The following is a 26,934-nucleotide window of genomic DNA, read 5'->3' on the forward strand; positions in this document are numbered from 1 at the left end:
GCAAGTTGGCTGTGAGAGAGTACAGGAAGAGAAGCCACCAGGGGGGTTTCATGGAGCAGGGCCAGAAGAGGCAGTGACAGACTAGCCAAGCAGGCCCAAGGCCTTTTAAAGTGTGACTATTTTGTAGGTGTCATTTTGGCACACCTTTCTCCCTTTGAAGTCACACAATCCATCCACCTGAGTGTAAGGGCACACTGATGTTCACGTACATTTGTGAACCTCACAGAAAAACCCAGAGAAAATATGCCCACAGGAAGAAACCTGGCAAGTGAAGACTACATGGAGAAACACTCCCAATGTGTTAAGAAATATTAGTTTTATTTAACCAGTTTTCACAGCTGAATATTTATTCTATAAAAACTTTACAGAGTGTACAGTTTATATATAGTTCAAACTACTGAACAAAAGAATAGGTCCCACAGATGCAAAAATACTGTAGCAATCCATCCAAGGTAAAGACAGATTTACACACTGCACAGCACTCCACGTGGCCGGGGAGGCGTCAGTTCTGAGTATAAACTTCAAAACTGTACAAAAATAAGGTTGATTTTATTTCAATCTTCATACATTCAATATGATTGCAAGCCTAGAAGCCTAAGTAGTAATAGGCGCCTGTGGTCAGGAAATCAGTCCCCACACCACGGGGTACTCGTGGACACGATGCCGTGCGTAGTGTACGGCAGACATGAAAGCAGAGACCGGACAACAGATGTCAAGTATAAGGTAGTTCTTTTCTGTTTAGAAAGGAGTTTCTGTATTTAATAGTGTGCCAAGAGAATTTTAAATTAAATAAAATATATTCTAAGTGAACCTAAAAATTACACTTTATAAACATAAAAAATACTTTTTTTTGGTGTAATACATCAATTATATCTGCAGAGAGACAAACAAAATGATGCGGAGTAGTTTTTCTCACCCAGCCACAAGGAGCACTATGTAGTTATTTTCCAAAAGGGTCAGAAAAACTATGTGAACCCACTAATGCCAATTTATAACTTAGCAAGTAACACTTGCTCTGGGAGTGACTCGCCAATGCTGCATCGCCCGCTTTCTCCAGAGACACTGATTTGTTCGTATTAGCTGGGTAAGGAACGGGGCATATAAAGAAAGGGAGAATCAGTGGGCACCTCAGCATGAACCCATAGTCCATGTGGGACTTCCCATCAGTGATGCTTTTCCTACAGGGTTGGTCTTAATTTGTTGTTTTCAGCACTGAGGTACTTGCATTCCCTACCCCCACCCCCAGAGACGGGAACATGTTTTGACATTTCCGCAGTGGGATGGGGTGAGGCGGGGACGGGGTGGCAGCGAGGCTGGCTAGTGCTCTTTAGGGTCTGTGATCTACATAAAAAAAAAAAAAAAAAAGGTAAAACAAACATTAATCCAAGCTCTTCTGTCACGCAAAATGAAAACATAGTTCTTTTAAAAACAACAACAAAACCCCCCACAACTAGCTTACAAGAAAATTAGAGCTTCCGAGAGCAGCCTAGTGCTCAATCCCATTTTTATACCTGTGTATACATGAGTATAAAATAAAGACATTTGGACAAAGAAGTTTTGTAGTTATTTTAAAGTTACAGTACTTTAAAACTCCTCGGTAATAAATAGCTTGGGTGTTTCCAGTCCTGCTTCCAAGCCTGAGGATGACTGGCAACTGGGGGCTCAGCCTGCCAATCAGAACTCATCGATTTTCCTCTGTAAGTACTTTAACATGGAGTCCATGCCTTGGGCGGAGCCCCAGATCTTCTTCAGCACCTCGCATTCCCTCTCGTTGGCCTGCTCCAGCTCCGTCTTCATGTTGCAGCGCACCAGGGCTTTGGATTCCTCCAGGACCTGCAGCAGTGAGGAACGATCAGTAAGGAGGCTGGTCGCTCACGGGCGCTAACCGTTTTCTCACATACAATGAGCGCAGCCACTAAATCTTACACGTCAGTCCTGTCACAGCTGAGAGTAGCTGGCCCTGCAGATTTCTGAGTTCCACACCCCTGGACTGAAAACACGCACACTTTATTTCCCTTCTCAAAACCCAGCATGGAATTACTCACACAGCACTGCACTGCAACAGGCACTGCAAGTCACCTACAGAGACGCCTTATGCATGTAGTGCATGTAGAATATAAGGCCAGGTTCTATAGGGGATTTCAGCACCCCTACATTCTGCTATCCATGGCGGAGGGACAGATCGTGGGTACAGAGGGATGTCAGAATATTAACACTGGATACTGGGACTTGAAAAAGCTCAAACTATTCCAAAGGGAGGCGGTTGGTTACACTGATCCGTATCTAGCAGGGACTAGCGGTGGACACACCACGGGACCAGGAGTGGCTATTTGTGCTACTGAGGTTCAGTGAAAACCCTTAGAGTGCTTTTGGATCCAACTTTTCAAACAAAGCACAGCCTAATTTAAACTGTGATGGCTGCTCCTATAGCTGCCGTCTAGATGAGAGTAGGATGGGATCACGTTACGTGCAGTGAATGTTGTTAGAAGACTCGGTACTCAGCTCGCCCACGTCTATGTGCACCTAAGCGCGTGCCTGCATGAGAGGACTTAAAGACACCAGGATGTGACAGCCTTGCATAGGATATGTGAAGTACCAAATGTCACGCTGGTGTCCATTTCCACAGGGAAGAATGAGTGAACAGATCTGGAACATGGCACCAATCTAACTTAATGCCTGTGGTGGAAAAGGTTTTCATTCATTATTGAAACAAACCAAAAGAAAACACTCTGACGTACAACTGGGTTGCATGAGGCCAGCTCCTTGATTCGAACCATGACTTCTTGGGTGAAGGTTCCTGGCCAGAACACTTGGGAGACCAGGCCCTTGCCACACGCCTCCTGAGCCGTCAGCTTCCGCCCACTGAGCAGCATTTCATTTGCCTAAGAGGAAAGAGTTGACATGCTGTGAAACACGAGGCGAGGTGAGCTGCGAAGATGTCTTGGAATTCAACCCTCAGAAATCCAAGCTGAGGACAGATTTTTGAAGATGTTAAAATCTGCCTCATATCCCCTCGTGGTCACGAAGAGTAGACCATGATCAAGCCATCACCAGGTGGGTGGGTGGCAAGAATTAACTCCACGGGCCAGTTTAAATAAAAAGCTTGCTTCATGATGTAATTCAGATTCACACGGACTTGGATGAAATCCAAATTAGAGGCTATTTTGTGGTCAGTCTGAAGTTGCTGGTGTAACTTTTTCACACAAGAGACCTCATTTAAAATGCAGGCTGGGTATTTGAGCCACTAACAAGAGTATGCTAACAATGAACTGAACCCAATATAAAACTGCATATTTTCCACATCCAGCCAGCAGAGGCGCTCCTGACAATGTTCTAAAGACATTATAGCATATCACGGCTGAAGGAGCCACACCTTAGAAGGCATGCTTTTGTCATTTAGGTATTAACTGTCCAGGATAAACCGAGTGTGCTTCAGTTACTGTCATCCATACTAAGAGGATCTCTGCTACTGTACAAAGTTTACTGGAGAAAACCACTGTAACTTTGCTTTTAAAAAGGACAGAGGTCTATATTGGACTTGAGGCCACTGTTAAAGTCTTGGCATAAAGTATATGGACCACCTACCACTAATGACTGGGCACAGTTGCTAAGGCAGGCTAAGACGAAGAACATTCGCTCAATAGACCATGTAGCAGCTGATGTGCCATAATCCAGCCGTGGCTTGTCTTGGGCAGATGATCTGTGAGACCCCAGTGGTCCTGACAACCTGATCACAAGCTTCTCAGGCCCAGGTAAACATACATTAGGTAACTAACTCCCTTTTTTCAGAGGCAAAAATTATGAAGAGGCCCTGCAGTGACCAGATGCAACACTTGCATCACACTTAGTATTTGAGTCTTGCACAGAGCACACAGCACACACTGGAGATCAAGTGTGCAGCCGACTTACTGCCCTTCCACCAGGGCAGACACTGCAACAGGTGTGTGCATGTGTGTGTGGTGCGTGCGGGCTCCTCACAAGAGTCTGCGAGGTTCTGAGTGCATCATCCAAAGGGTAGACAGCCGTTTGAGCTCAGTCTTGTACAAGTTCACAAGCCCATGATGCTCTATGACTGGACAAGGCCCTCTCAGTGAAGATCATCCATAAACATGTATAAAATCCTTGATTTGACCTTATTTGGCAAAGGCAGTTTTTCCACAGGAATAGTCCAGGGAGATGAGGAGGGGATGAGTAAAAAATGAGAACAGAGACCCCCCACCCCCATGCTGTAGGAGGAGCTCTAGAGTAACTGGAATGTTCTTTCCAGGACTGTGTTTCTTTGACGACTCAGTCATGTAAGTTAAGTGTGTCCTCAAGACAGCAGATACTAATGAGCTTGCCGACTCAGCAAGGCTGTCTCTTGCATTCCTTCCCTGGCTCTCTCTCCTGTTGTCTTCATCTGTCCTCAGTCACCTTCTCTTCCCCACTTTTGAGACAGAGTAGACTGGCCTTGAACTCATGAAGCTCCTGCTCCAGTCTCCTAATGCATCTCCCTTCACATACGCCAGGTTCTGCCTTCTGGAAAGTAGCTCCCAGCCCCAACAACTGCTTTCTTCCTGTGTCTGGTCTCTTTTGTTTTTGTTTCCAGTTTGGGCCAATCACAACTATCTTTGCTCGGGCCTACACACTGTCTTGGCAGCTCATCTCCCTTCTCCTGGCCCGCCTAGCTCCACAACCAGTTGCTTCTAGACAGTCTCTTATGGTCTGTGTCGCCGCTGCCTACACCCCGCCCCCCCCTTTCATATGGTTGGTGTGTGCAGGACAATGAAAGGAATTTTAAATTTTAAGAGCTTAAGAGACAGGACTGATCCAAGGCTGCTAATGCATATCCCATTTAAACAGGCAGCAAATCTGTTACGATAGAGTTATGAAGAACCAAAAGAAATCACAATAACCCCCAACACAAATCCAACTACCACCAACAAATACACACTCATTAAGAAAAACTACTTCCTGGGTTAGACTAAACAGACTCAACCTTAAGTTTTAATGGTGTAGGGAGGAAGGAGGGCAGATCAGACTGCTTCAAGATTTAAGGGCATAGTCAAGACAGCTCTTATGGGTGAACTTGGGGTTTGAAATCGGTCCTTGGCGGGGCTCACCTTCCACTACAACATGACTAGGACCTGGTAGTGAAAGATGCACAGATGGTGGCCTCACATTAAGCCTGGGTCATCCTTTGTGTGTCCCTTAGCAAAGGCTATGCAAAGCTCCAACCACTGTACTGGTCCTGAATACTTCCTGAGCACACAGGTATGTGTGTGGACTCTTAAAATGGGACAGTGACAAAGTGTATGGTGCACAGTAGGTACTCTCTGGATGTCTGATGGGCGTGGGGGATGGCAGAGCTAAAGTCACACCCACCAGGAACTAGGCAGGCAAGTGTCTCCTCCTGTGGGGCACACTGAGGAAGGCTCACTCAGCTTGTCTCGCTGTAGGTCATTTTCTCCTGACGACAGCATCCCTTCAGTTAACCTCCTGGCAGAATTTGTACACCCCAAGTAGGGAAAGCCAAATTTGTTCCATCCAGGCTTGCCTCTGGCTCTGATAATTCACACACCAAAAGGCTGCCAAAGAAAGTGCTTTTAGCAGTCACCTTAACAGCATTCAGTTACTTGCTGCTTTAGTCAGATACACTGCTCACAGGTGGGAACTGCCCCACATACGGCAGGCTCTCTACTATTTCAGAGCAGGCTTTCACCAGGTTTTGGGGACATCCTGGGCTCAGTGAGTGTTTGGGGTACAGTCCTCTGTTGGAGGATGTGGAGTGGCACCATTGATTTCTAGTGACCAGCACCTATTCAGTTGTGGGATCCTGGAATGTCTCTAGCCATGGCTATATGCTCCATGTGAGCACAGCTGAGAACAGCTGTACTGTCAGATTCCAGGTTGACACAAAGAGCAATTACTGGTCAGGACTCATCTACCAAGGAACAATTTCAAGCTATTTGTGAAAATTTCCAAGGCTAGTGAGCTCTTTAACCTTTAAATTTATAGTGTGTGTGTGTGTGAGGGAGAGGGAGGGGGAGAGAGAGAGAGAGAGAGAGAGAGAGAGAGAGAGAGAGAGAGAGAGAGAGAGAGAGATGCATGCTGCAATGCGTTTCTTGAGAGCAGAGGATGCTAGGAGTTGTTTTTCTTCTTCCACTATGTTGACCCCAAGGGTAGAATTCCGACACGCCTGCTGGGTCATTTCATTGGCCCAAGGCTAGAGAATCCTTGAGTTCTCCACATGAACAGCTTTTGGATTAAGGGCTCTAAAAACCCACCCACCGAGTGGTATCTGCCTGCCCAAGATTGTTCAATACTTCTTTCAGATGGGCCCTTTGTATGTACCTTTACCCATTGCCTGTCTACAGAGAGCATACAATACAGGTCAGATACACTGCCAAGTTTTCAAATTCAGCTAAGTACGTAGGTGATAAGGCTTCTTTATTGTCAGAATCAGAAATAACTGTTGTCAAGTGGTCTATTTTAACAACAGCTCCCAAGAAACCTAAATCTGACTTCATTGGTGATGAATGGCTTGTGATTGTTAATCTTGACGGGACTTACAAACACCATGGAAACAAAAGTCTATGAAGGATTTGCTCGTTTACTGATCCACCTTAAATTGGGAGACGCTATCCATGGGATGGGATCCTGAAGCGAATAAACGCAGGAAACAGCTGGATGGGAGAGGTCCCCTATCTCTACTCTCAATGTCAGCTCCCTGTGCCACGATGGACAGCACCTTCAACTGTGATCAGAAACAAGCCCTTCCTTGAGCTGTTCTGTCAGGTATTTTGCTCCCTTGATACATAAAGTAACTAATACAGGAAATTAACTGTTGGAATCAGGAGTGGCTTTGATACTGTGATAACACTGACTATGTGGTTAGACTGTGGGCTAGAAAATCCCTAGTATGCTATTAAAAAGGTAGAGTTTAGAAGACCAAGGTGATGAGAGAAAACAAGAGACAGTATAGGCCTGGCTCCTGATGGTCCAGTGGGAACTGGGTGAAAGGCTGGCCAGTAATCTGGGCACACTCGACTCATGTGTTAAAACCCTGTGTGATGCTGAGGACCCAAATGGACTCACTCCTCTGTTTGGTGGAGGAAATATCAAGACAAGACGGCATGCTCTGGTGGGTGACAGAGGCAGAAATGCCACGAAGAGTACGCGGGCTCATGAAGAAAAGGAGGTAAGTGTGCAAGGTTAACAGAGATGGCTCATGTAATAGCCAAAGAAATTGGTGCCCTCAGAGAGAAGCCTGGCAGTCTGCATGGAGAATCGGGAAGGCTGCCCTGAAGACGAGAGAGGAAGGAGAGCCTCAACTGGGATGGCTCAAGAATGGCTTCCTTGCTTAGAAAAGCTGCCTCAGAAAGTGCTTTTTGCAAATGCTATACAGCCAAGGCATGCATGCCACTAGAGCTGTGGCTCACCGGGACCTGTCTCCACACACAGAGGGCCGGTAGCAGAACTAGGTAGCATTGTCCATATAGTACTTGACATTGCAGGCATAAAGATACAAGATGGACAGGGTCATAGAATCTGTTCCATGGTTCCAGAGACAGGCAGTGTCCGGCAGGATCTGAGGCCCTGAAAGGCTACCTCATGGCTCTGGAGATGAAGTCCAAGGTGTAATAGTGGTTCCGGGATGCAGGGGATAGCAGGATCAGGAGGCTGTATGTGCTGCAGACAGCAGAGTTTGGGGGTCAGGTAATCCCCATGGTCCTTTTGTGGCCCAGACAATTCTGTCATCAGCCCCAGATGACAGATGCAGGATTTGGTGTTTGATAGGCTAGGTTTGGTCCAGTCACATGCCTGCTGGAATGTGAGTATAAGCTCTGGACTATTGCATCCTGGAAGGGTTGCGTCTATAGTATGAAGTTACCTTGCATTTCAGATCAGACCTGGACTTTCAAAGGGGAAGAGGTGCAGTTGGGCTAAATGCATTCTGCATCTTGAGATGGCCACAGACATGGACTGGAAGGCTACAGCTTAAAAGCTCCAGCTCAAAAGTGGCATTTGCTTGTCAGGTTGACAAGGAGTGGGCTTTATGATGGCTAATTCTGATTGTCCATGGGATTTAGAGTCAACATGAAACAAACCTCTGGATAAGTCTGTGAGGAATCTTCAAATGTCCCACTTCAAATGTGGGTTGCATCACTCTATATACACTGGGGTCCCAGAGAGAAGTCCACGCAGTAGCATTCGGTTCTCTGCACTCTGACAGTAGATGCCATGTGACTAGCTACCTCAACTGCCCAACTGTGAGCCAAATAATTCCTTCCATAAAACACTTTTGTCAGTTCTCTTGCCCCAGCAACCTGTAAAGTAGCAACTGGTCCATAGAGGCTGCTGGAGACTTATGGCATCACTCACTTGGGAGTTCTCCAGGACACAAACTGAATCCCTGGCAAGTTCCCCAGGGAGCACTCTGCCGTCGCTCGTTGGATGTCTCTAGGGAGGAGAAAGTGGTCTCAGGCTCAGTGAAGGTGGCAGACCAAAATTGCTGTTGGTGACCATGGAAGAAAAGGGACAAGATGCCATGTAGGTTGTGGTGAATGCCGATCGGTCGGCTGCACTTCAGCCCTGGTGTTCTGGAGCAAGAATGGGCCATTCTTAGCAGCGAACGATGGGTCTGGTATCTGGGGACATCAAATGACTGCACTGGGAATGGATACCAGGCCCATGTAAATAAAATGACCACAAACGTGAGAGTGCGTAGTTATCTAAGTGGCATATGGAAGCAAGTCTAGGTTAGGATAACATGAACCCGTAGCGGATATGTGGCCTTGACGAATGGCCAGGAGCCGGAAGGTGGGAAAGGGTGTGTAGGCTGGAGGTGCATACAGTAGAGGAAGAAGGACCAGATGAGGAAGAACGCAACCTGCTCTATAATTCAATAGTGAACTCAGTCTTGGAAGAGGCAATGCACTGGGCGCAACTACTATCACTGGCTAGTCTTGGTTGTTGACCATGGTAGTCCTGGTACAATATTCATATGACCTGAGGGATGGAGTATCTCAGAAGAAACCCCAAGACATCACATGACTTTGCTGTTGTTGCTTGACTGTCCTCCCAATGGGAGACATCAAAGCTGAGATACTTGTGTGGAATCACTTCCAAGGACACAAGGCTGTTAGCTCCTGGTGGTGCCTTGACGGTTCCTGTGAGGACCGATGTACTTGGCCTGTCCCAGCCATAGGTGCTCAGGTTTTATCAGGCTTGGGAGTCTGGAGTATCAGGGTGCTTGCCCTGACCAGGAGGATACACAGGGGTGACAGGACCATGGGTTTGAGGTTTAGTGAGTAGGCGTCATTTTCTCGCTGGCAGTACATACAGGACCCCTAAGACCTTTCTGCTGCATCATATCTTCAACAGGAAAGCGGCGTGGTCAGACTTGAGTGAAGCAGGAGGTTCTTGGTTTTCTCTCATTCAATGGCAGCCATTACATTCTAAGTGGAGCAGTAATGAGGGCTGACGCCCTTGCGAACAAGGGTCCTGGCAGAGTGAACACTGAGGCTAGCAAAAAGGGAGCTGTGGGGACAGCAGGTGCCATGCTGAGCCCAGATGGGCTGTGGAGGGTGGTCTGTTCTACTAGCCTTCATTTTTCATATGCTACTAAGAAATATTTTCATACTTGAAATAAGTTTAGACTTATGGAAAAGCCTCAACTGTTCCGATGAGAGCTCCCTTTCCCCTACATCTTCCTAAGTTTCATTCTTGATAAGCTACATCTTATGATGAAACGGTCGGTACCCATCTTGTCAGCTTCCCCACTGGCGTATTTTCTGTGACCCAGGAGCCCACTCAGGGCCCAGCCCCATCTTTCGCCATCTCCCACGTCCCTGATGCGTCTGAGGAAAACAGTTCAGCGGGTACAGTGTGGGGTTCTCTCGTTGACTGGACTCAGTGCTGTTCCTCGGCAAAGGGTCTGCAGTGTTGGATGCTGTGGCTGTCTCTGCATCTTCTAGTGTGCTGAGGTCCATGTGCCCTATTTACACGTTGACTGCCACTAGGGATTACCTGTTAGGCTTCTCCACCACAACCAAAAGGAAGCAAATATCCTTTCCCTTCTTTGTAGTTCTTGGGTAGTTTTGCTAGAAACTTCTTATTGTCTAACCTCCCTTTGGAAGATGTCTTCAGAGAAGAGCTCTTGGGGACCGGAGCTTTAATCGTGCAAGGGGTGGGTCTCAGCGGCAAGGGAATGGACCGGTGGGCAGCGACAAGTGGCTGTGATCCCTTCCAAGAGAAATCTGTTGCCCCATTAGGGAATGGTGTTGCTAGCAGACAGCTGTCAGCTCCCCAGGGAAAATATTAGTTCTGTCACTGTGTTAATGGGCAACACTCTTCCTGTGAGGCCCACACAGAGTGATGATGGACATGAAGCAGCCATGCAAGACCACAGTGCAGGGTATGTGTCAGAGCTCTGTGTGTATGTGTATGTGTGTGTGTGTGTGTGTGTGTGTGTGTGTGTGTGTACGTGTACACAGCCCTATACCAGGTACTTGTTGGAAACGCTTCCTGCCGAAGTCACCTGAGTCCTGCTTTAGGAGAAGCCCATTCAAGATATTACTTTTTGTCTTAGTTCAAGTCTGTAGCTGCTTGTCAAACACAGGCATGAGCATGAACTAGTACAGATGGATTTCTTTAAATGGTTTTAAAAAACCAAAACCACAGAAGTGGGGAAGCCCTTTCTTTTCCTAGGCACGTTGCCCCAGTAAGTGAAAGGTTTTCGATGGATAGTGGGCACCAGTGTTAACTATGAAGAGCCCTAAGCTTCTAGGGATGGTACGCAATAGTTCATAGCCTTTCATGAACCAAACCGAACGGTTTGCATAGCTGGTGTGGGAAGTCCCCACATAATGGCACACTATATACACCGAGTACAACAACAACCAAGCTAGATCTCCTCAGGACATCTTCTAGAAAGATTTTGTTTTAAATGGTACTCACAGATGCTCCTCCCATAATCTTGGGAAACATAACGGTAGAGCAGCCATCTGGACTCTGTCCGAAGGTGGTATAGGGTGTTTGAAACCAAGCCTTTTCGTTAGCCCAGACCACATCACAAAGAGGCAATATGGATGCTCCTAGTCCAATGGCTGGGCCATTAACTGCTACAATAATAGGCTTCTTAAACTGAATGAAAGTATTCACGAAGTTTCTAAAATGAAAAATAAATGGGGAATTACTGAAAACATTGCATATTTGAGCAGATGAAAAAAGTCTATCATGGAATTCAATTTACCAAGATGTAAACTCTATGGAAACCATTTAAGAGACGAGATTTGCTTAGGGTGCTCTCTCAAGCTGTGGGCCACGGGTTTATTTGCTGTATGTTATATGCAAGGCTTAAAGACAGCCTGGCCACCACATGGAGAAAGGTGTTGACCCAAGTTCTGTGCCTGTGGCTGGTGCTTGGGCTTTCTAGCCAACACATCTTGATCCAGGAGTCCACCCACATTTCACTCCTGACCAGTCAAGGAGTGATCTCGACAAAGCATGGTTTGGGACACACCAAGAATGTCTGAAGTTTAGTGAATGATAGTGGGCAGGCACCAGAAAGCACGGGGTCAGACCAAGCCCTGGCAGGTGACTTCTGACTGCTGCTACCTGGAGATAACCAGAATTTATTCCCAACTACACTGACTCCCAGGAGAGAGAGAGACACTGGACTGGCAGGGGAGGCCAGTGAGTACTCTGAGGCCCTACTGCAGCAGGAACTCAAAAGGACAGCAGTGTCCTCACAGGGGATGTGCAGGGCTAGTAATCGCAGCCAGTGTCATCTGGGGGCTTGCTTTGGGCTCAGGCTGGAAAGGCAAGTCCCTTTTCTGGATGAGGAAGGTCAGTGTCACATCCCATTGGGGCTCCATCTCTCACATCTAGAAGCTGGCTATGTGGTCAGAGATGGCTCCTTGTTATGATTTAACATAGTAGAGCAAAGGGAAAGACCCAAATTACAGACCAGACTCCTCGCAGGCGTAATGAGTGGCAGTGGGATGACCTAGAGCTACTCAGGGCTGGATTCTAAACCTGGGCCTACTCATAGCACCGAGAAGAGCCAACAAATTGCTTTCCATAACTCGGTCATTTAAAACACTGGAGTGAGCTGGCATCTCTAAAAATCACGACACCCAGCAGTTTAGGTTGTCCCTGGCCCTACTGAGGTGACCAATGAAGGACTGTGGAGTTTAGCAGCTTGCTGCCAGGCTAACTTCAGCCTGAGCAGAGGACATTCAGAATTTGTGGTACCAGACATAACTAACTCATTCAAATGAATGGTCTGCACTAAGGCATCCCAAATGAGAAAGCCTGAGGCACTGTGAGAAAATTTACACTGGGGTTTGCTATAGGAAGAGAACCAGGCAACCTTCTGGGCAGGCTTTTGAAGCAAGCACTGTCTTATTGCCTTTTAGGGATTGAGGATCAGTAACCTGGGTTGGGACTACATGCCCTGTGCTGTTCCTGACACCCTGCTGAAATGGTGGTCTGCAGGGCGCAGAGCAGACAGTCCTGAAACGTGTGCTCCAGGGACTCATAGTGGCTGCCACAAGGGGTTGGTAAATTAATGTGAACAGAATGATCGTAATGCTAAAATAATTCCACAGAGAAACAATAAAAGGGTTTTATAACTTGTGTACTACTGCTGTATCAGTTTACATGTTTGCATAAAACAAAAATCTAGTTTTTCAAATCTTATGGGGAAAAAAAGGTAAAAACTTGGACTTTATTGTTGCTTGGAGTAATGTTAGCTGAACTGATGGCTCTTTCTGGAAGGGGTCAGAATCCCAGTCTGGAACAAAGAGCTCCCCTTTTTAGAGGGAACCGGACCACAGTGATGTGTGGCCCTAGGTAACAGATAAAGGGCCCCACAGAAAACCTCAAACCTGCAGAGTATCCTGTCTAGTAGAAACTCTCCAGGGTGAGCATCGAGTCCAGTCACAATGCTCCACAACAGGGAGCCAGAGACAGACAAAGGAGTTGCGTATTGCTTTTGTTGGGAAAGAATTGGTATTAAGCAAGAGTCCAGCTGGGAAAGCCATTTGCTAATTCAGATATCAACATGATAAACTGCCCTCTCTCAGCTGACAGAGTGGAGGAGGAAGAGGAGGCCATGTTTCAGGGGCAACAGAGTGCTAGGAACAGATCCCTGGTCCCTGCGCCTTTATCATCAGTGTCCTGGACATTTTATTACAATGAATCACCAGCAGGTTTGACAAGGAAACGACCTGGTGTGTAACTCAACCTTCCTCTTTCTCACTTTTAGAAATGCTTGACAATGAAGTCCCTTTGCCTCACAGTTTTAAGGGACTTGAGACAAAGGGTACCACAGACACAGACACAGATGAACAAGGAAAAGGCTTATGGAGTCTAGCGGGACTCACTGTTTATTGGACCTGCCAAAGTATGTTAAGAAAAATTCATATCAATAAGAATGTGTTTGCTTAAAGACACAAGTATGTCCTGCTGAGGCAGGATTAGGCTGTTTGCTAGAATACCAAGCCAGCTTTTTGATGGACATGGGGATGGGGTGGGGATGGGAAACAAAAGGAAGAAAATAAACATTTAAAATTACTTAAAAGTTCAAGAAATGAGATTATTTGAATCTGATGAGATTATTTAAATCTGTCTTAAAATTTCCCCCGCTTTCTGTTTTCCTAATCCCAATAACTACTGTGCACTGTAACTCATCACTGTTGGGAAGGAGTGAAGGAGGGTTGGGTGCAACTGCACCACTGGAGGGAGGGAGGGTGGGGTGAGCCCTTGGAAAGATTCACAAGAGAAGCTCATGGAAAGTGGACATGGAAAAAGGAGACAAATTTGAGACACGTTACCTAGTGAGTCCTATTTTTTAAAAATTTAATTTAATTTAATTTTTTGTTAGGCCAGGGCTATCAGAACACACACTTTTCTGTGTGGACCCATGGTGAGTACAAGGGCAGGATGATTTGGATAAAAATGAACTTCAAGTTCACGCTCCTGATCCTGAATGGAGGCCTAGTGTAAGGACCACGTGAGGCACAATTGCCAAGTGTGTAGGGCTACTATACAGTTGTTCACAGGTACTGACAATTTGTCAAGGACTTAGGCACGGTGAGCAAACAATTTAATTTCTACCTGAAAAAGAAGTGCGTGCCATCTACTACTATATCACATGCCTGAAATTATTTAGGAGACCAGAAATAACAATTTCTGAATAACATTTAGCAAGATTATCCAATTTCAAAATTCCGAGGGAAAAAAGTGATCAAGTTATGATCACACCCCAGAAAGATATGCATCAAACACAGGCAATCTTTTGACACTCTAACATGATATTGTCATGTGCGAGTTTCATGCCTGAGAACTATGCAATTAAGGTGCAAAGAAACACTGAGTTTTAAGTAAGCTTATGACTTTGTGTTGGTTGCATTCATAGCTCTCCTTGGCTGTGTGTGGCCCATGGGTTGGACACTCTTGGAATAGATGATGAATAACGTCCTAAACCCAAGTGTCTATTAATTTTGAAAATCATGAAGAATATTATGTAAGGCTACGACAACGCCTCATGACTACAAGGCTTGAGGTTCCAGCAAAGAGATGATCTGTCACATCCCAGACCCTACCAACACAGAAAACCAAACAAAACCCCACCCACCCCATGCTGCTGTGTGTGGCTTATAGGAGACCAGGAGGCCAAGTGCTACAGTGGCAGGGCTAAGCCCGTGGACTCTCAGAACCTCAGCTCCAGCTCTCCAAGGAGCTGGAAGTTTGGGAGAAGATCCAAACTACTTTACTGCACTTGCATGCCTGCAAGTCTTTGGATTTTCAATCTGCTACAAATTAGAACAGTAAACACCAAAGGTTCCCAGAGGGTCCCTTGAGGATAATGGGCAGGCCCTCCTGGTTGGTTTCACTTTAACTAAAATTCACATCTTTAAAAAAGCGTCAGTGATCAGCACGGTAAGGGAAACGGGCTTTGCTTACAGTGGGGTGTGGAGGTGGTAAGGAAGGCTTCCGAAGGATTAGGACATAGTAGTGAAGACACAGGCCGGCGGGGATGGATGTGTCTCCAGGCTGGCAATGCTGCCTGGAAAAGGCAAACTGCCAAGTAACAGTACAACTCACATGCTCAACAGAACCAAAACTAAATCTGTATACTTGTACGTATATAGTTTAAAATGCTCAGATTGGGACTGGCTGGTTGACTACAACTAAAAACATGCTGTAGACTTGAAAATTGTTGAGAAAATTGTTTTCAATCTGGGCATAGTAGTGGTCTGGATATAATTCCAGTATTTGTAGGGCTGAGGCAGGAGGATCGTAAGTTTAAGGCCAGATTGTCTATGCAGCGAGACCCTGACTAAAAAGAAAAAGAAAAGATAGGTTTTCAGTGTTCTCACTACAGAATTGCAAGGCATAAGTCAAGCAATTTAGTCACTTTACAAGGCATGTCTCAAAATAACAGTTTTTAATCACTGTTTAAAAAAATTAAAAATATATTTTAGAATAGACTGGGAGCACATGCAAATAAGTAGTATATCTTCTGGGAGTGTTAGAAAACGGGACTTTTTAGTTGCTTTACTTCTCTGTGAAGTTGGATGGAAATCGGGGCAAACAAACAATGTGCACTACTTACACTAAAAACAAAAACAAGAGCCACAACCAGTGTGTGATCTTACGGAACTGTCAGGAAGCCTGACAGCTTGGGGATAACAACAGGTGCGGCATTGTTTGGGGGACAATACGCAGCGTAAGTACACAGTAGGCTAAATCACCACAATGGCCCCCAAATTCCCTGAGCTTAGGCCAGTCCTGAATCCAGTGATTCAGGCAAGTATTATTATTTATTAATTAATATTGCTACGAGCACCTTTCAGCACGTTTACTCTCGGAGCTTGTACGGACTTGTTCTCTCAAAGCCTGGCCCCCTGTAAAGCCCCAGTAGCTCAGCTGAAACGCCTCTTGGTACATACCTGATAGCATCTGCCATCTTAGTGCTTTCTCTCTTTCTGTCGTCCGTGAGACGCCGTATAAAGTAAATAAAGTCCAGACCACAACAGAAGACACTGCCCACAGCGCTGAGCAGCACCAGCTTGCTGTCGTCGGCCGCGGCTGTGCTCAAAGCACTCTGAACTTCTTTCATCACCTGGAAGTCACCACAAATCCAAGTGGTCAAGAGCACTTTGGGCACAGAAGCCTACAGAGCAGTAGTTAATGGGACAGTTTAGGTCTAAGATAAATGCACCTCCAGGCTGACAGGGCTCGCTTCGCCCACTGTGACTGTGACTACTCTGCATGCTTTACATTTTCTATCACCGTGGACTCGTGTGCTAGGGACAGAGCAGAAATACAACTATATGGTGAATTACAAACGTCTGTGGAAAAGCACATGATTCTACATCACTTGGCTGTTCCACACGGATATCTTCTGGAATTTCTAGTTTGGTCAGCAGGTGGCACATTCAGCCAGTTTCAAGAAATACGTTCTAGGGTTTTTGGCTGATTTTCTTAGCGACCTAACACAATGGGAACATAAGTCTAAAATCATCTGCCGTATCACCAGCGTTGGGAGGGCACATGCCGCTTGAAGCATCTCAGAATAACGGACAAAGGCACCCTGCAGGGTAAAGGTGACTAAGGACCAGGCTTTGTGATTCTGGCCAGATACCCACTTGCCCAAGATGTGCACATGGCAAACAATCGACCACCAGAACCCAGAACTCAAAACTCTGGTGAGGTACAATGCTAGTTCAAACACACTGGGTGCTAGAGCTTTCACAGAATTGGTTTCCAAACTTGGCGAACACGGTGGGTACCCTGCATCTCTGAAAGCTCCTCTGTCGACTGCTATGTACTTACTGACAAGGACCAGTGTCTGCCTCAAAGCTGATGGCACCTGGACAAACAGGATGATACTTCTATCTGGTCTGAACGAAGACCCACAAAGAACCCATCAAGAGTCTGACGATCTTTAGCTAATGCAGAGCTTGTGTGTGCATGCATACCTCCATGTGACTTTAGGGAGGTCATGGGGTGGCTGAGCCCTGTGTTCCACAGATAACTTGGGGTGGGGTGGGGGGCGGGGAATGAAGAGAGGGAGCATGCAGCTCGCTTCAGAGCCACAGTTCCCTGAACAGGAGAATGGAGTGGCTGCTTAGCGCCCTCCTCCTGTGACGTGTCACTGTGGCCACAAGTGTGAGGAGAAGCCGCTGTCATCTCCCCAGAAGGCTTAGAAAGATCACAAAGAGTGGCACTCGGCAAAGCAGGCCAGGAGACCAGGGCACGGAGAGGCATGAAGCCACAGCCTGGGACGTGTCTCTCACCTCTGGGTTGAGTGAGTTATTCTCTGATGATTTTGTGGATAACAAGATGTGGGTGAAGCCATCTTGCTTCCTGACGACAATATCTCTGTATCTGTAGGCGCTCTCTGTCTGCCTCACACTGAAACGCAACCGCTTGTCAAAAGGCTGGTCTCTTCTGTCGTCAATAAATTTCCTTTTCCCAGCTGTCACTCCTGTAACGGACGTCTGTATGGAGGCTGTTCCATTGGCTGTCAGTGCATCCATGAACGGAGATGTACCTGCCAAGAGTTTGAAATCACAGTGGTCTGGGATGTCCTACCATCAGTGAGTCCCCAGCGTCAAAGATGCGCATCGCAAACCCAGGACTCCGCAGTTAAGGAACACCAGGAATCAGGAGCGTGCCCAAGTTTACTCTTAAAGAAATCACTTTGCTTATCTAGTGTTCAAGAAGAAGAATGTCGGACCTGTACCCGCTGAAACAAAGTTCTAAGATCTGAGCCTCGTAAAGAATGGGACTTAGCGACTGGGTCTCATGAAGAACACACACTGAAAAATTGAAAAGGAAAATGAGATGAACTGACAGAGAACTGAAGAGTTAAGGCTGTCTCCTTCTTAGTCAACCAGTGTTACTTGTTCTAAATGCAAGAGGGACCAAGTATGACACAGATATAGCCATGTGTCGATAGGCCTATGGAGAAGTGGCCACTGTTCCTTGTGGTATCACGGACACTAAGGACTTCTTCCTCATGTTGCCTCAGAAGATGCCTCTGAGGACTGTCTAGTGGACCCACTCTATTTCACCAAGTCACTCTTTTGTTTTGTGTGGTTTCTTTCTTCTTTCTTTTTTTCTTTTGGTTGTTATTGTTTTGTTTTTGAGACAAGTTCTCCCTATGTGGCTCTAGCTGTCTTGGAACTCATTACATAGACCACGCTGGCCTTGAACTCACAGAGATTGTCCTGCCTCTGCTTTCCAAGTGCTAGAATTAAAGGCATGCACCACTATGGCCAAGTTTCAAGCTGTTCTTTAAATCAGCACAGGCTGGGGAGGATCTGCTGAAGACAGCTCTCCTTTCCCCTAGCAATGTCCCATCATGCACCACTGCTCATCAGTATCAACATGGATACTGTTTTTTCAACCAGTCTTGGCACATGATTCTTCAACTTTTCAGTGCCAGAGATCAAACCCAGGGCCTCATGCGTGCCAGGTACTACCACTAAGTTACTGACTGATCTTCAACATTTTTTATTATAATAAAGTGGACAGTCATAACAGGAGGAAATAATGCCACCTGCTTTAACCTGTGCCATAAACCACCTTCTCAAAATTAGAGGTGGAAGGGATGGCTCAGTGGTTAAGACCACTAGTTGCTCTTGCAGAGAACCTGAGTTCAGGTCCTAGCACTCACATGGCAGCTAACCACCATTTGTGACTACAATTTCAGAGGATCCTCTACTCTTCTAGACCCTTCAGGCATCTACTGCATGCACGTGGCACACACACATGTGCCGGCAAACACCGATACACATTTAAAAATTAAAAATGTAAGAATAAGCTGAATGTAGCACCACCCTGGCACCCAGGAGGCGAGGCAGGCACACCATGGATCTGAGGTCAGGCCAGGCTAGAGCGTGAGACCCGATCCTGGGTCCTCTCTCCCCTAACCTAAAGCTATAGCAAGATACATGCTAAAAAGCCTCCCACTCCACGGCTGAACTCCAGGCCAGGGTTTCTAAGGTGTTCTTCCCGATTCTTCCTATGAAAAGAAATATGAGCCTTTCTCCTTCCCTCCATTAAGATCAGGCGGTGGAATACCACATACACATTGTTACGTTTGCTTTTGTAATACTCCCTTGTAATTCTCTATCAGGACACTATCTGTTCATAGGGATTGCTGTGAGCCATAGAATTTATTTTCCCCATGCACACTGGAATACCCACTAATGTCCAATATGTTAATTCTAGTAACAGTGGCCCGTATCACTCCCAGGCAAGCACATCCAGACAACAGCATGTTTCTAGAGGATTTGTAACCTAAAGTTCTTCATTCTTGAAAAGAACACCTGACGTCATCTGCCGGGCAGGGTGTTGCTGAATCGCGGTGAAAGGTTTCTATTCTGCCAGATCCTCCCCAACCGGTGCTCAAAACCTGTCCTGCCTATGGCTCTCTCCACCATGCCCACCACAGCGTCCCTGGTCTGCAGTCACTATTCCCACTTCTTCCTTGGCTCTCCATTCCTTGACTCAGTTTAGTCAACAGAAAGCAGGTAATTCCTTGAATACAGAAAAATGGACTCTGAACTACTGAAGAGATCAGGATGGGGGCGTTCACGGGGGATCCTAGCGAGGAGACTTAAGAGACACTGGCTTTACCAAGGGTGAACACATTCATGGGAATATGTCCAGAAGAGGGGCTGGGGCATCTAAGGTTGGAGATCTGTATATACAAACTGATGTCCCGAGATGATACTGAGACAGTAGACAGTTCCTCCACAGTTTTGCAATAGTATTGCAAGACTGGTTTTCTTTTTTCTTTTTTCTCAATGATCAAGCATATTACATGCATGTATTGAATGCTATAATGAAATCCACTACTTTCTACAACTGGTATAGACTACTCATTTAAAGTAAAAATACAACCTTCACAGCTAAGACTATAACATCACTGAAGGCTGTACAAATACAATCAACTTGCCGGACATGGTAGCACATGCCTTTAATCCCACCATTTAGAGGAGAAGCATGACAATTTCTGTAAGTTCAGGCCAGCCAGGGCTACACAGTGAGACCCTGCCCACAATCAATCAATCAATCAATCAATCACCCACCTAATACCTACTGCCTCACTGTGCTAGAGGGATGCTGCTGATTCCACATTCTGTGGACCCTATAATTCATCTGTGAATAACAGGGCACATGGCCATGCACTACTTAGATAGGAAGTGCTCATAAGACTGAGCTTTGACACTCCATACCACCAACACCAAGGTAACTCCTGGTTAACTACAGCATTTGCGCCCCTCTGCTCTTGCCCCAGCCAGCCAGCCCATGTGCTCTTATACCCAGCCAGGCGTGTGCCCACTTCAGGACCTCTGGACACACCGCTCCTCTGCCTAGAACACCTTGTCCTAGGACTTCAAACAGCTATATCCTTTTGTCCACCTAGCATCACCTGCAAGTCCTTCACAAACCTGCCCACCTCTTCCTGGCCCCCATCATCACCATCTACATATACTCACTTTATAGGGTTCCTAACAGTTGTTTTCTCACCATACTTTCACACACACACACACACACACACACACACACACACACACACACACACACAACCTATGAGGGTGCGATGAGTGTTGCATCACTTACGCCTACAGCCCTGTGCTCACAGCACTCAGAGCCTTCACTTACTCAACAGTTATTTACAAAGTCCAGTTATCACAAAGCGAATCCAGAGGCACCTAGTTCAACACTCTGGGGCAGAACCACTGTGTAGCAATAACCTCTATATTGCAACTGATTTTAGACAGGGGCTCCTGAGAAATCAAGAAGTATACAAACTACCCAAGACTCAGAAAGTCCCCCAACCTTTTAAATTTCACGAGACCCCTCTCTTTAAGGTGAAATACGCAATAGCAATTGCTGGGGAGAGGGTATTCTGAGCTGTGGGGCTGCCTCAAGCAGTGCAGCAAAGTCTAGGAACATGGCTTTCTGGTGATACAGCTGCTCCTGTAATAACCCCAATAAACTCACTAGGTGAAGTCTCATGCTGGCACTCTGTGTTCATGCTCCACAGTAAAGCCACACAACTGTAATCAACTGCTAATGACTGGACCCAGGAAGAATTATTCTTTATACCACAAACAGAAAATCCAGGGCTCAAAGGGTAGCACTTAGGAAAACTCAAGAGCCTAAGTTACCTCTGAGAATTTGGGGCTGACACTCCTGACCATCACTGCACGGAGTTTGTTAGGGAAACATGTATTTCTTTTGGAACACTTGATTTCCTTTTACAAACTGAAGAGAAAAAAGAGACTTCTGAACATGGGTGCTTAAGCCACTTATTAACTCGGCTTCAAAGCGGGCGGGCTTGTAAGAATGACCGACATCTGTTTCTAACCCAAGAGGGTGCTGGGCTGTCTTATCCCCAGTAGTGACTAGTGTTATGGTCTGATCTAAAAGATGTCCCCCCCAGACGTGTTTTTTTTAACCCTGGGAGGCTGGAATCTTTAGGAGAGGCCACACACCAGGATGTGGGGGAGGGTACTTGGGCAGACTTGTTTACGTTATACCTGTCCTCGGGTTCTGGCCAGTTCTCAGTTTTGTTTTTTTTGTTTTTGGTTTTTTCTTTTTTTTGGTTTGCTGAGATGTAAGTAGGCTCCTCCTCCTACCATGAACTGAGTTGTTCCCACCATGCCTTTCTACAGTGATGACTGAAATCCTTCCGAAACTGTGAGCCCACACCCCCCTCCTTCCTCAGGCTATACGGACTACAGCTATACAGAAGCAACTAGCACAACCAGCAACTAATAACAATAGGCAACTATCTGTCTCTAGACCCTGGGCAGCAGGCAGGGTAGAGGAAAACACTGACATGCTCAAAGATGTAAAGCAGCACACAGGGATAGAGAAAGTTCTAGAACTTCTTTGAGATTTCACTGAGTCTTGGGCCAATACCAGTCTGGACATACGTATGAATAATTGTATTAAGTCTGGTAGGAAACCACTTTTGTGGATAGATCACCTCCTAGAAGCTGCCTAAGCCCCGTGAGAGGCGATACATGCAGAGCAAGGCACAGGCACACGTCAGCAGCAAAGCTATGCGGGTCTAACATGAAGGATGTGTGGAGCTGCATAACGCTTACAGCAAGCCAGAATAACGGGAATAGAGAGATCGTTCAGTAGTTAAAAGAACCTACTACCCTTGCAGAGAATCCAAGTTTGGTTTCCAGCGTGTCAGGTGGCTCATGATTGCCTGTAACTCCAGCTCTGGTAACGTGATGCTTCTGGTCCCCCTGCAGGCCCATGTACTTATGGACACACATACATGTTATTTAAAAGCAAACACACACAAGTATTTGTTTTTGTTTTCTAAAACAGGGTTTCTTTGTGTAGCTCTGGTTGTCCTGGAACTCCACAGAGCAGCCTGGTCTTGAACTCAGAGTTTCACCTACCTCTGCTTCTGCTGGGACTAAAGGCGTGAGCTACCACTGCCTGCCTCACAAATCTTTAAGTATATACCAAATCCTAACACCCTAAACTGTAAAAGCCACAATACCCAGCAAGCAACCCAATGCTAACAGAGTAAAACAAGTCTGGTGTCCAAGATGACATCGCTGATTAGAAAGAGACCTCAAAATGAGAAGTCATGAGACTAACAGAAAATGACATTTCAAAATTAATTATCTTCCATATGTAAAGACTAAAATGGGAACAAAGACCTATAAGGGGGAATATTCAGACATGCTAAGTTGATAGCCCATGACTTCCTAGCCAGTCTCTAAACACCGGAGACAGACAATATTAATAGACTACCATCTAATTACCCCCTGAAGGGAAAGCAGGAAGTCTTGCTTAGCACAGTACTCCAGTAGCTCAGACTGTTCAACAAGGGATCACACAGAAACAAGTTAAAATGTTATTATTTCTAAATCCTAGTTGTGTCATAGCTTCAACTGACAAGTGGACATGTCTGGAAAGAGGGAAGCTCATTTGGGGCACTGCCTACACTGGCCTGGCCTGAGGGCGTATTGATGGGGGTGTGTTTCCTTGTCTGCTGGCTTTCGTAGGAGGGCTCAGGCTGTCTATGGAAGGCAGTGAAGCAATCTAGGAGGAGGACGCCCAGAAGCAGCGCTCCTCTGTGGTCTCGGCTCCAGCTCCTGCCCTGAATGCTGGCTTTCCTTGATGATGAGCCGTAAGGCAAACAAACCCTTTCTTCTCCGAGTGTCTTCTGGTTGTGGTGCTGTGCTCACCACAGAGACAGAAAACAAACTAGGGCAATGTAGTTGTCGAAAATACGTTTCTTATTAAAGAAATCGATCTAAAAGAGCTGCATTTTCAAAAGACTGAGTTTTAAGATTGGAAAATTAGTTAAAAAAAATAAAAAACAATAACACAAGAACAAATCACACCTCCGAGGCTTAGGGCAGACTCTTTAGGAAGAGGAGCTCGATGTTTTCCGTATTTGAGGCAAGCCAGAAGCCAGGCCATTTAACAAAGATCAGTCAAGATGGATGTGGAACACATGTACATGCACAGACACAGGCAAATCATAAATCTGAAAACCTGGGGGGAGACACTGCAGACAGAACAGCTATGTTCATCTGTACAAGTCTAGGAGAGAAAAAAATGGAATGGTGCCTTTAACTAAAGCAGAAAATAGTAGCCACTTGGACTCATCACAAGGAAAAAAAAATCCATCTCTCCCTCACTTTCACATCAACAAGAACAGTGAATAAAAATCATTTAGAAATATACTGGAAATAAGAATATGTTCAAAAGGGGTAGTGTTTGGAAAAATACTATTTCTCAAGATGAATCTCTGAGCAGAAATAAGACAAGCAGAAGGTAACCAAAAAAGGACACGCCCAGCAGAAGTATGTCCGTTCAAGCCAGTCTGTGGCGTCAGCAGTGAAGAGCAAAGGCGGGGCCAGCGGCACCATGCCAGCCCCGCACATGTGAGCCCTGGGCTCCGCTCTCACAGAAAGGTCTAGCCTACCTCGTGGCTATGGAGGTTTCAGTCCATGATCAACTGGCCCTGTCTGGAGGCTGTGGCAGGGCTGCATACCAAGGTGAGAGCACATGGGACAGACAGTGCTCACCTCATAGCCAGCAGGCAGAGAGAGAAAGCAAGAGACGACATTCACATGTGTCCTGATGGCATGACCCCAGTGGCCTTCACCTTCCACTAGGCCTGGGTCCTTAAGGTCTCACTAGCCTCAGATAACATATGGGACACGGGGGAAGGACACTGCAGATCTGAAGTGCAGCAAGTGCTTTAAGCTCAGTGTTGGGTTAGGCAGGCTAAAGAGCTGTCGCTAACAAAGGCTTCTGCACACATCAGGCTGTGACAGAATGACAGAACCAAACCATACTGCTGATCTGTAGCACCACTAAACTGTGGCAATAACAGTTGTGTAAGGGCAGGAGAAACAAATACACATTAAAATATATCTATAATAGGAACTGAATTTTGAAATAAACTTAATTATCATGAAATACACTGAGTAAGGCCAGATACGGTGGTGTATGCCTTTAATGACAGCGTTCTGGGGACAGAGGAAGGGGTAGACAGGTCTTTGGGAGTTCTAGGCCAGACTGGTCTCAAACACAAACCAACCAGAATGAATAGATACCATTAAAATTTTGTCAAAGAACATTACAAAAGAAAAACTGAAAATACCTGATTCTGGAGAAACCAACATCTTCCAATTTAAGTTTTAACAGACTTGAAATCAATACTTCTAGTAAAGACACAACTGCAATTTTTAAGAGGAATTAAGTATGCCTTACTAGTTACATAAACTACACAGTCCATGGGTTCTAGTACAAGAAAAGGGAACGAGTTAGAAGAGGAAACACACATTATAAATCTTAGGTTGCCCTGGACCATGCACTAAATGTAAACAAAAAGGAAGATGCTTGATTGTTTTACTGAAACAGCTCAATCTCATGAAAAGTAATACAACATGGTTTCTATGTGGAAAAGAATGTTAAAGGGTAGACAATTCGCCAGGTGTGGAGGCGCACGCCTTTAATCCCAGCACTCGGGAGGCAGAGGCAGCAGATAGCTGTGAGTTTGAGGCCAGCCTGGTCTACAAAGTGAGTCCAGGACAGCCAGGGAGGGCTACACGAGAAACCATGTCCCAAAAACAAAAGGATAGAAAACGCTGTATACTACACTCAGGATTGCACATGACTACTGTGTTGACACTGACGCATGAATGTGAACTGAGTTAAATAAAAAGAAGGAAACAGAACTCACAGTCACAAACACATAGGAAGAGTGCTGCAACTCAAACCAAGGGATAAATCCAAAGTATGAAAGTGATCATGTGGGCAGAAAAGCAAACTCCCACTTCTACCTTCACAGGGCCAACGGCGTCAGGGCTGATGATGACACACCCACCAGATGCCCATTTCTAAGCAGTAGTGTTAGATGGCCCATCAACTTCTGTCCCAATAATTCCACTTTTAGAGGTCTACTGTGAAAAAGGAATAGAAACTATGCAAGGCCTTGTATTTTACATACATAATCTATTTAAATATCTCTAGACATATATGAGGAGGGGATCTTATTTGAAAAATTGACTCCAGGCCCATAGGCAAGTCCGTGGGGCACGGTGCTGAACGATAAGGGGGGCTCAGGTCACTGTGGGTGGTCCTCGGTTGTCTAAGACAGCACACAGCGCAAGCCAGTAAGCAGCATCCCTCCAGGGCTTATTTCAGGACCTGCTTCTCTCAGTAATAAGCGTTACCTGAGAGTTTTAGCACGAAATAAACCCTTCCCTCACCAAGCTGCTTTTGGTCTGGCGTTTTATCACAGCAAGAGAAAAGTAACTGAGACAGAAATCAAAAGGTGCATGGAGAAAGACGATGGTATTTCATGTGATTTACTAAGAATGTAATCACACAAGTGCTATGTGTGATACGGATGGACACGGGATACTTTTAATAGCTGTGCTGCTTTGAACACTTCTCTAATACTAAATAACCCTGAGTAGGCAGGGGCATCCAAACCGTAGGATGTTAATTTCCATTCAGCAAACCCTTATTGGTTTCCCCCATTAACTAACTGTACTTGAGTTTAATATGTTGTCAAGGAAATATGGGTCTCAACCAGAGTTTCAAACTAATTTTAACTATCTCAGATATCCACAGCAACTCCTTCTCTGAAACTAGAGCACAAGGCCGATGGGGGTCTACAGAATAACCCGTGTTTGCAGGGCTCAACATCTGAAATTGTTATTCACACCTAACTCAATCCTATTCAAACCCTTCAAATCTTACTCAGTTTATGCAATCTGAAAATTAAATTTATCGAGGGAGATATTTTCATATAGTGAGAAAAGGTAGCCTTTAAGCATCAGCATCTATTTCATAGGATAACAAAGGATACAAAAGGCTCCTTTGCTCCCATGCCTTCTAAGACAACCTCCATCCACAGGGACCTGAGTTTCCTACTGACAAACGCTCCTCAGTTGTCTGCAAGACAAGGCACTGCTGCTACGACTGTGTGGAGAAAGCTCATGAAGGAACAGCTCCCAGCTGAACTTAGCTCCGTGGGACACACAGAGCTCGCCACAAGGAACCTCATTATCAAGAAGCAGCCCATTCAAATTCTGCTGAATAAGCCACACCTTGTCACTGCCTGTTTCCATAGCTGGCCTGCAAGTGTAGGTGACCCAGCCAAGCAGTCCAGTTGTCAGATTCTGGACACAGGCCAATGACACAGGGGCAGCACAGAGGACAGACTGACTGTTATGAGCATCATTACAGAGCCGCCAGGCCAGATACTTAGGAAGGAAATAGCCCTCCTGCTCTAGCTGGTAGCTGCTAGTTTTCACACTGGGGCAAAGCTAGGAAGAGTCCTTTTTAGCTGTTACTGCCGTGTGGCTAACACAAGCAGTCTGACTGTGGCCTCGGAGCTATTGTGGTGACAGGTGAGAG

At 45.9% G+C, this 26,934-nt stretch overlaps 1 protein-coding gene across 5 annotated transcripts in view; it reads right to left on the reverse strand.

The window, feature by feature from the left end:
* Positions 1–297: 297 nt before the first annotated feature.
* Positions 298–26,934, reverse strand: part of CDYL (chromodomain Y like) — a 219,564-nt gene continuing 192,927 nt past the window's right edge. For all 5 annotated transcript variants that reach the window (XM_084795437.1, XM_084795438.1, XM_084795441.1 and 2 more), the window contains 5 exons: positions 17,295–17,551; positions 15,945–16,117; positions 10,942–11,152; positions 2,739–2,882; positions 298–1,833 (listed from right to left, as the gene is read on the reverse strand). In XM_084795437.1, the coding sequence (XP_084651563.1) occupies positions 1,675–1,833; positions 2,739–2,882; positions 10,942–11,152; positions 15,945–16,117; positions 17,295–17,551 (944 nt within the window). In that variant the 3' untranslated portion in view covers positions 298–1,674. The remainder of the gene's footprint in view (positions 1,834–2,738; positions 2,883–10,941; positions 11,153–15,944; positions 16,118–17,294; positions 17,552–26,934) is intronic.

This window comes from Acomys minous, assembly GCF_964271855.1.
Source record: "Acomys minous genome assembly, chromosome: 9".
Taxonomy (NCBI): Eukaryota; Metazoa; Chordata; class Mammalia; order Rodentia; family Muridae; genus Acomys; species Acomys minous.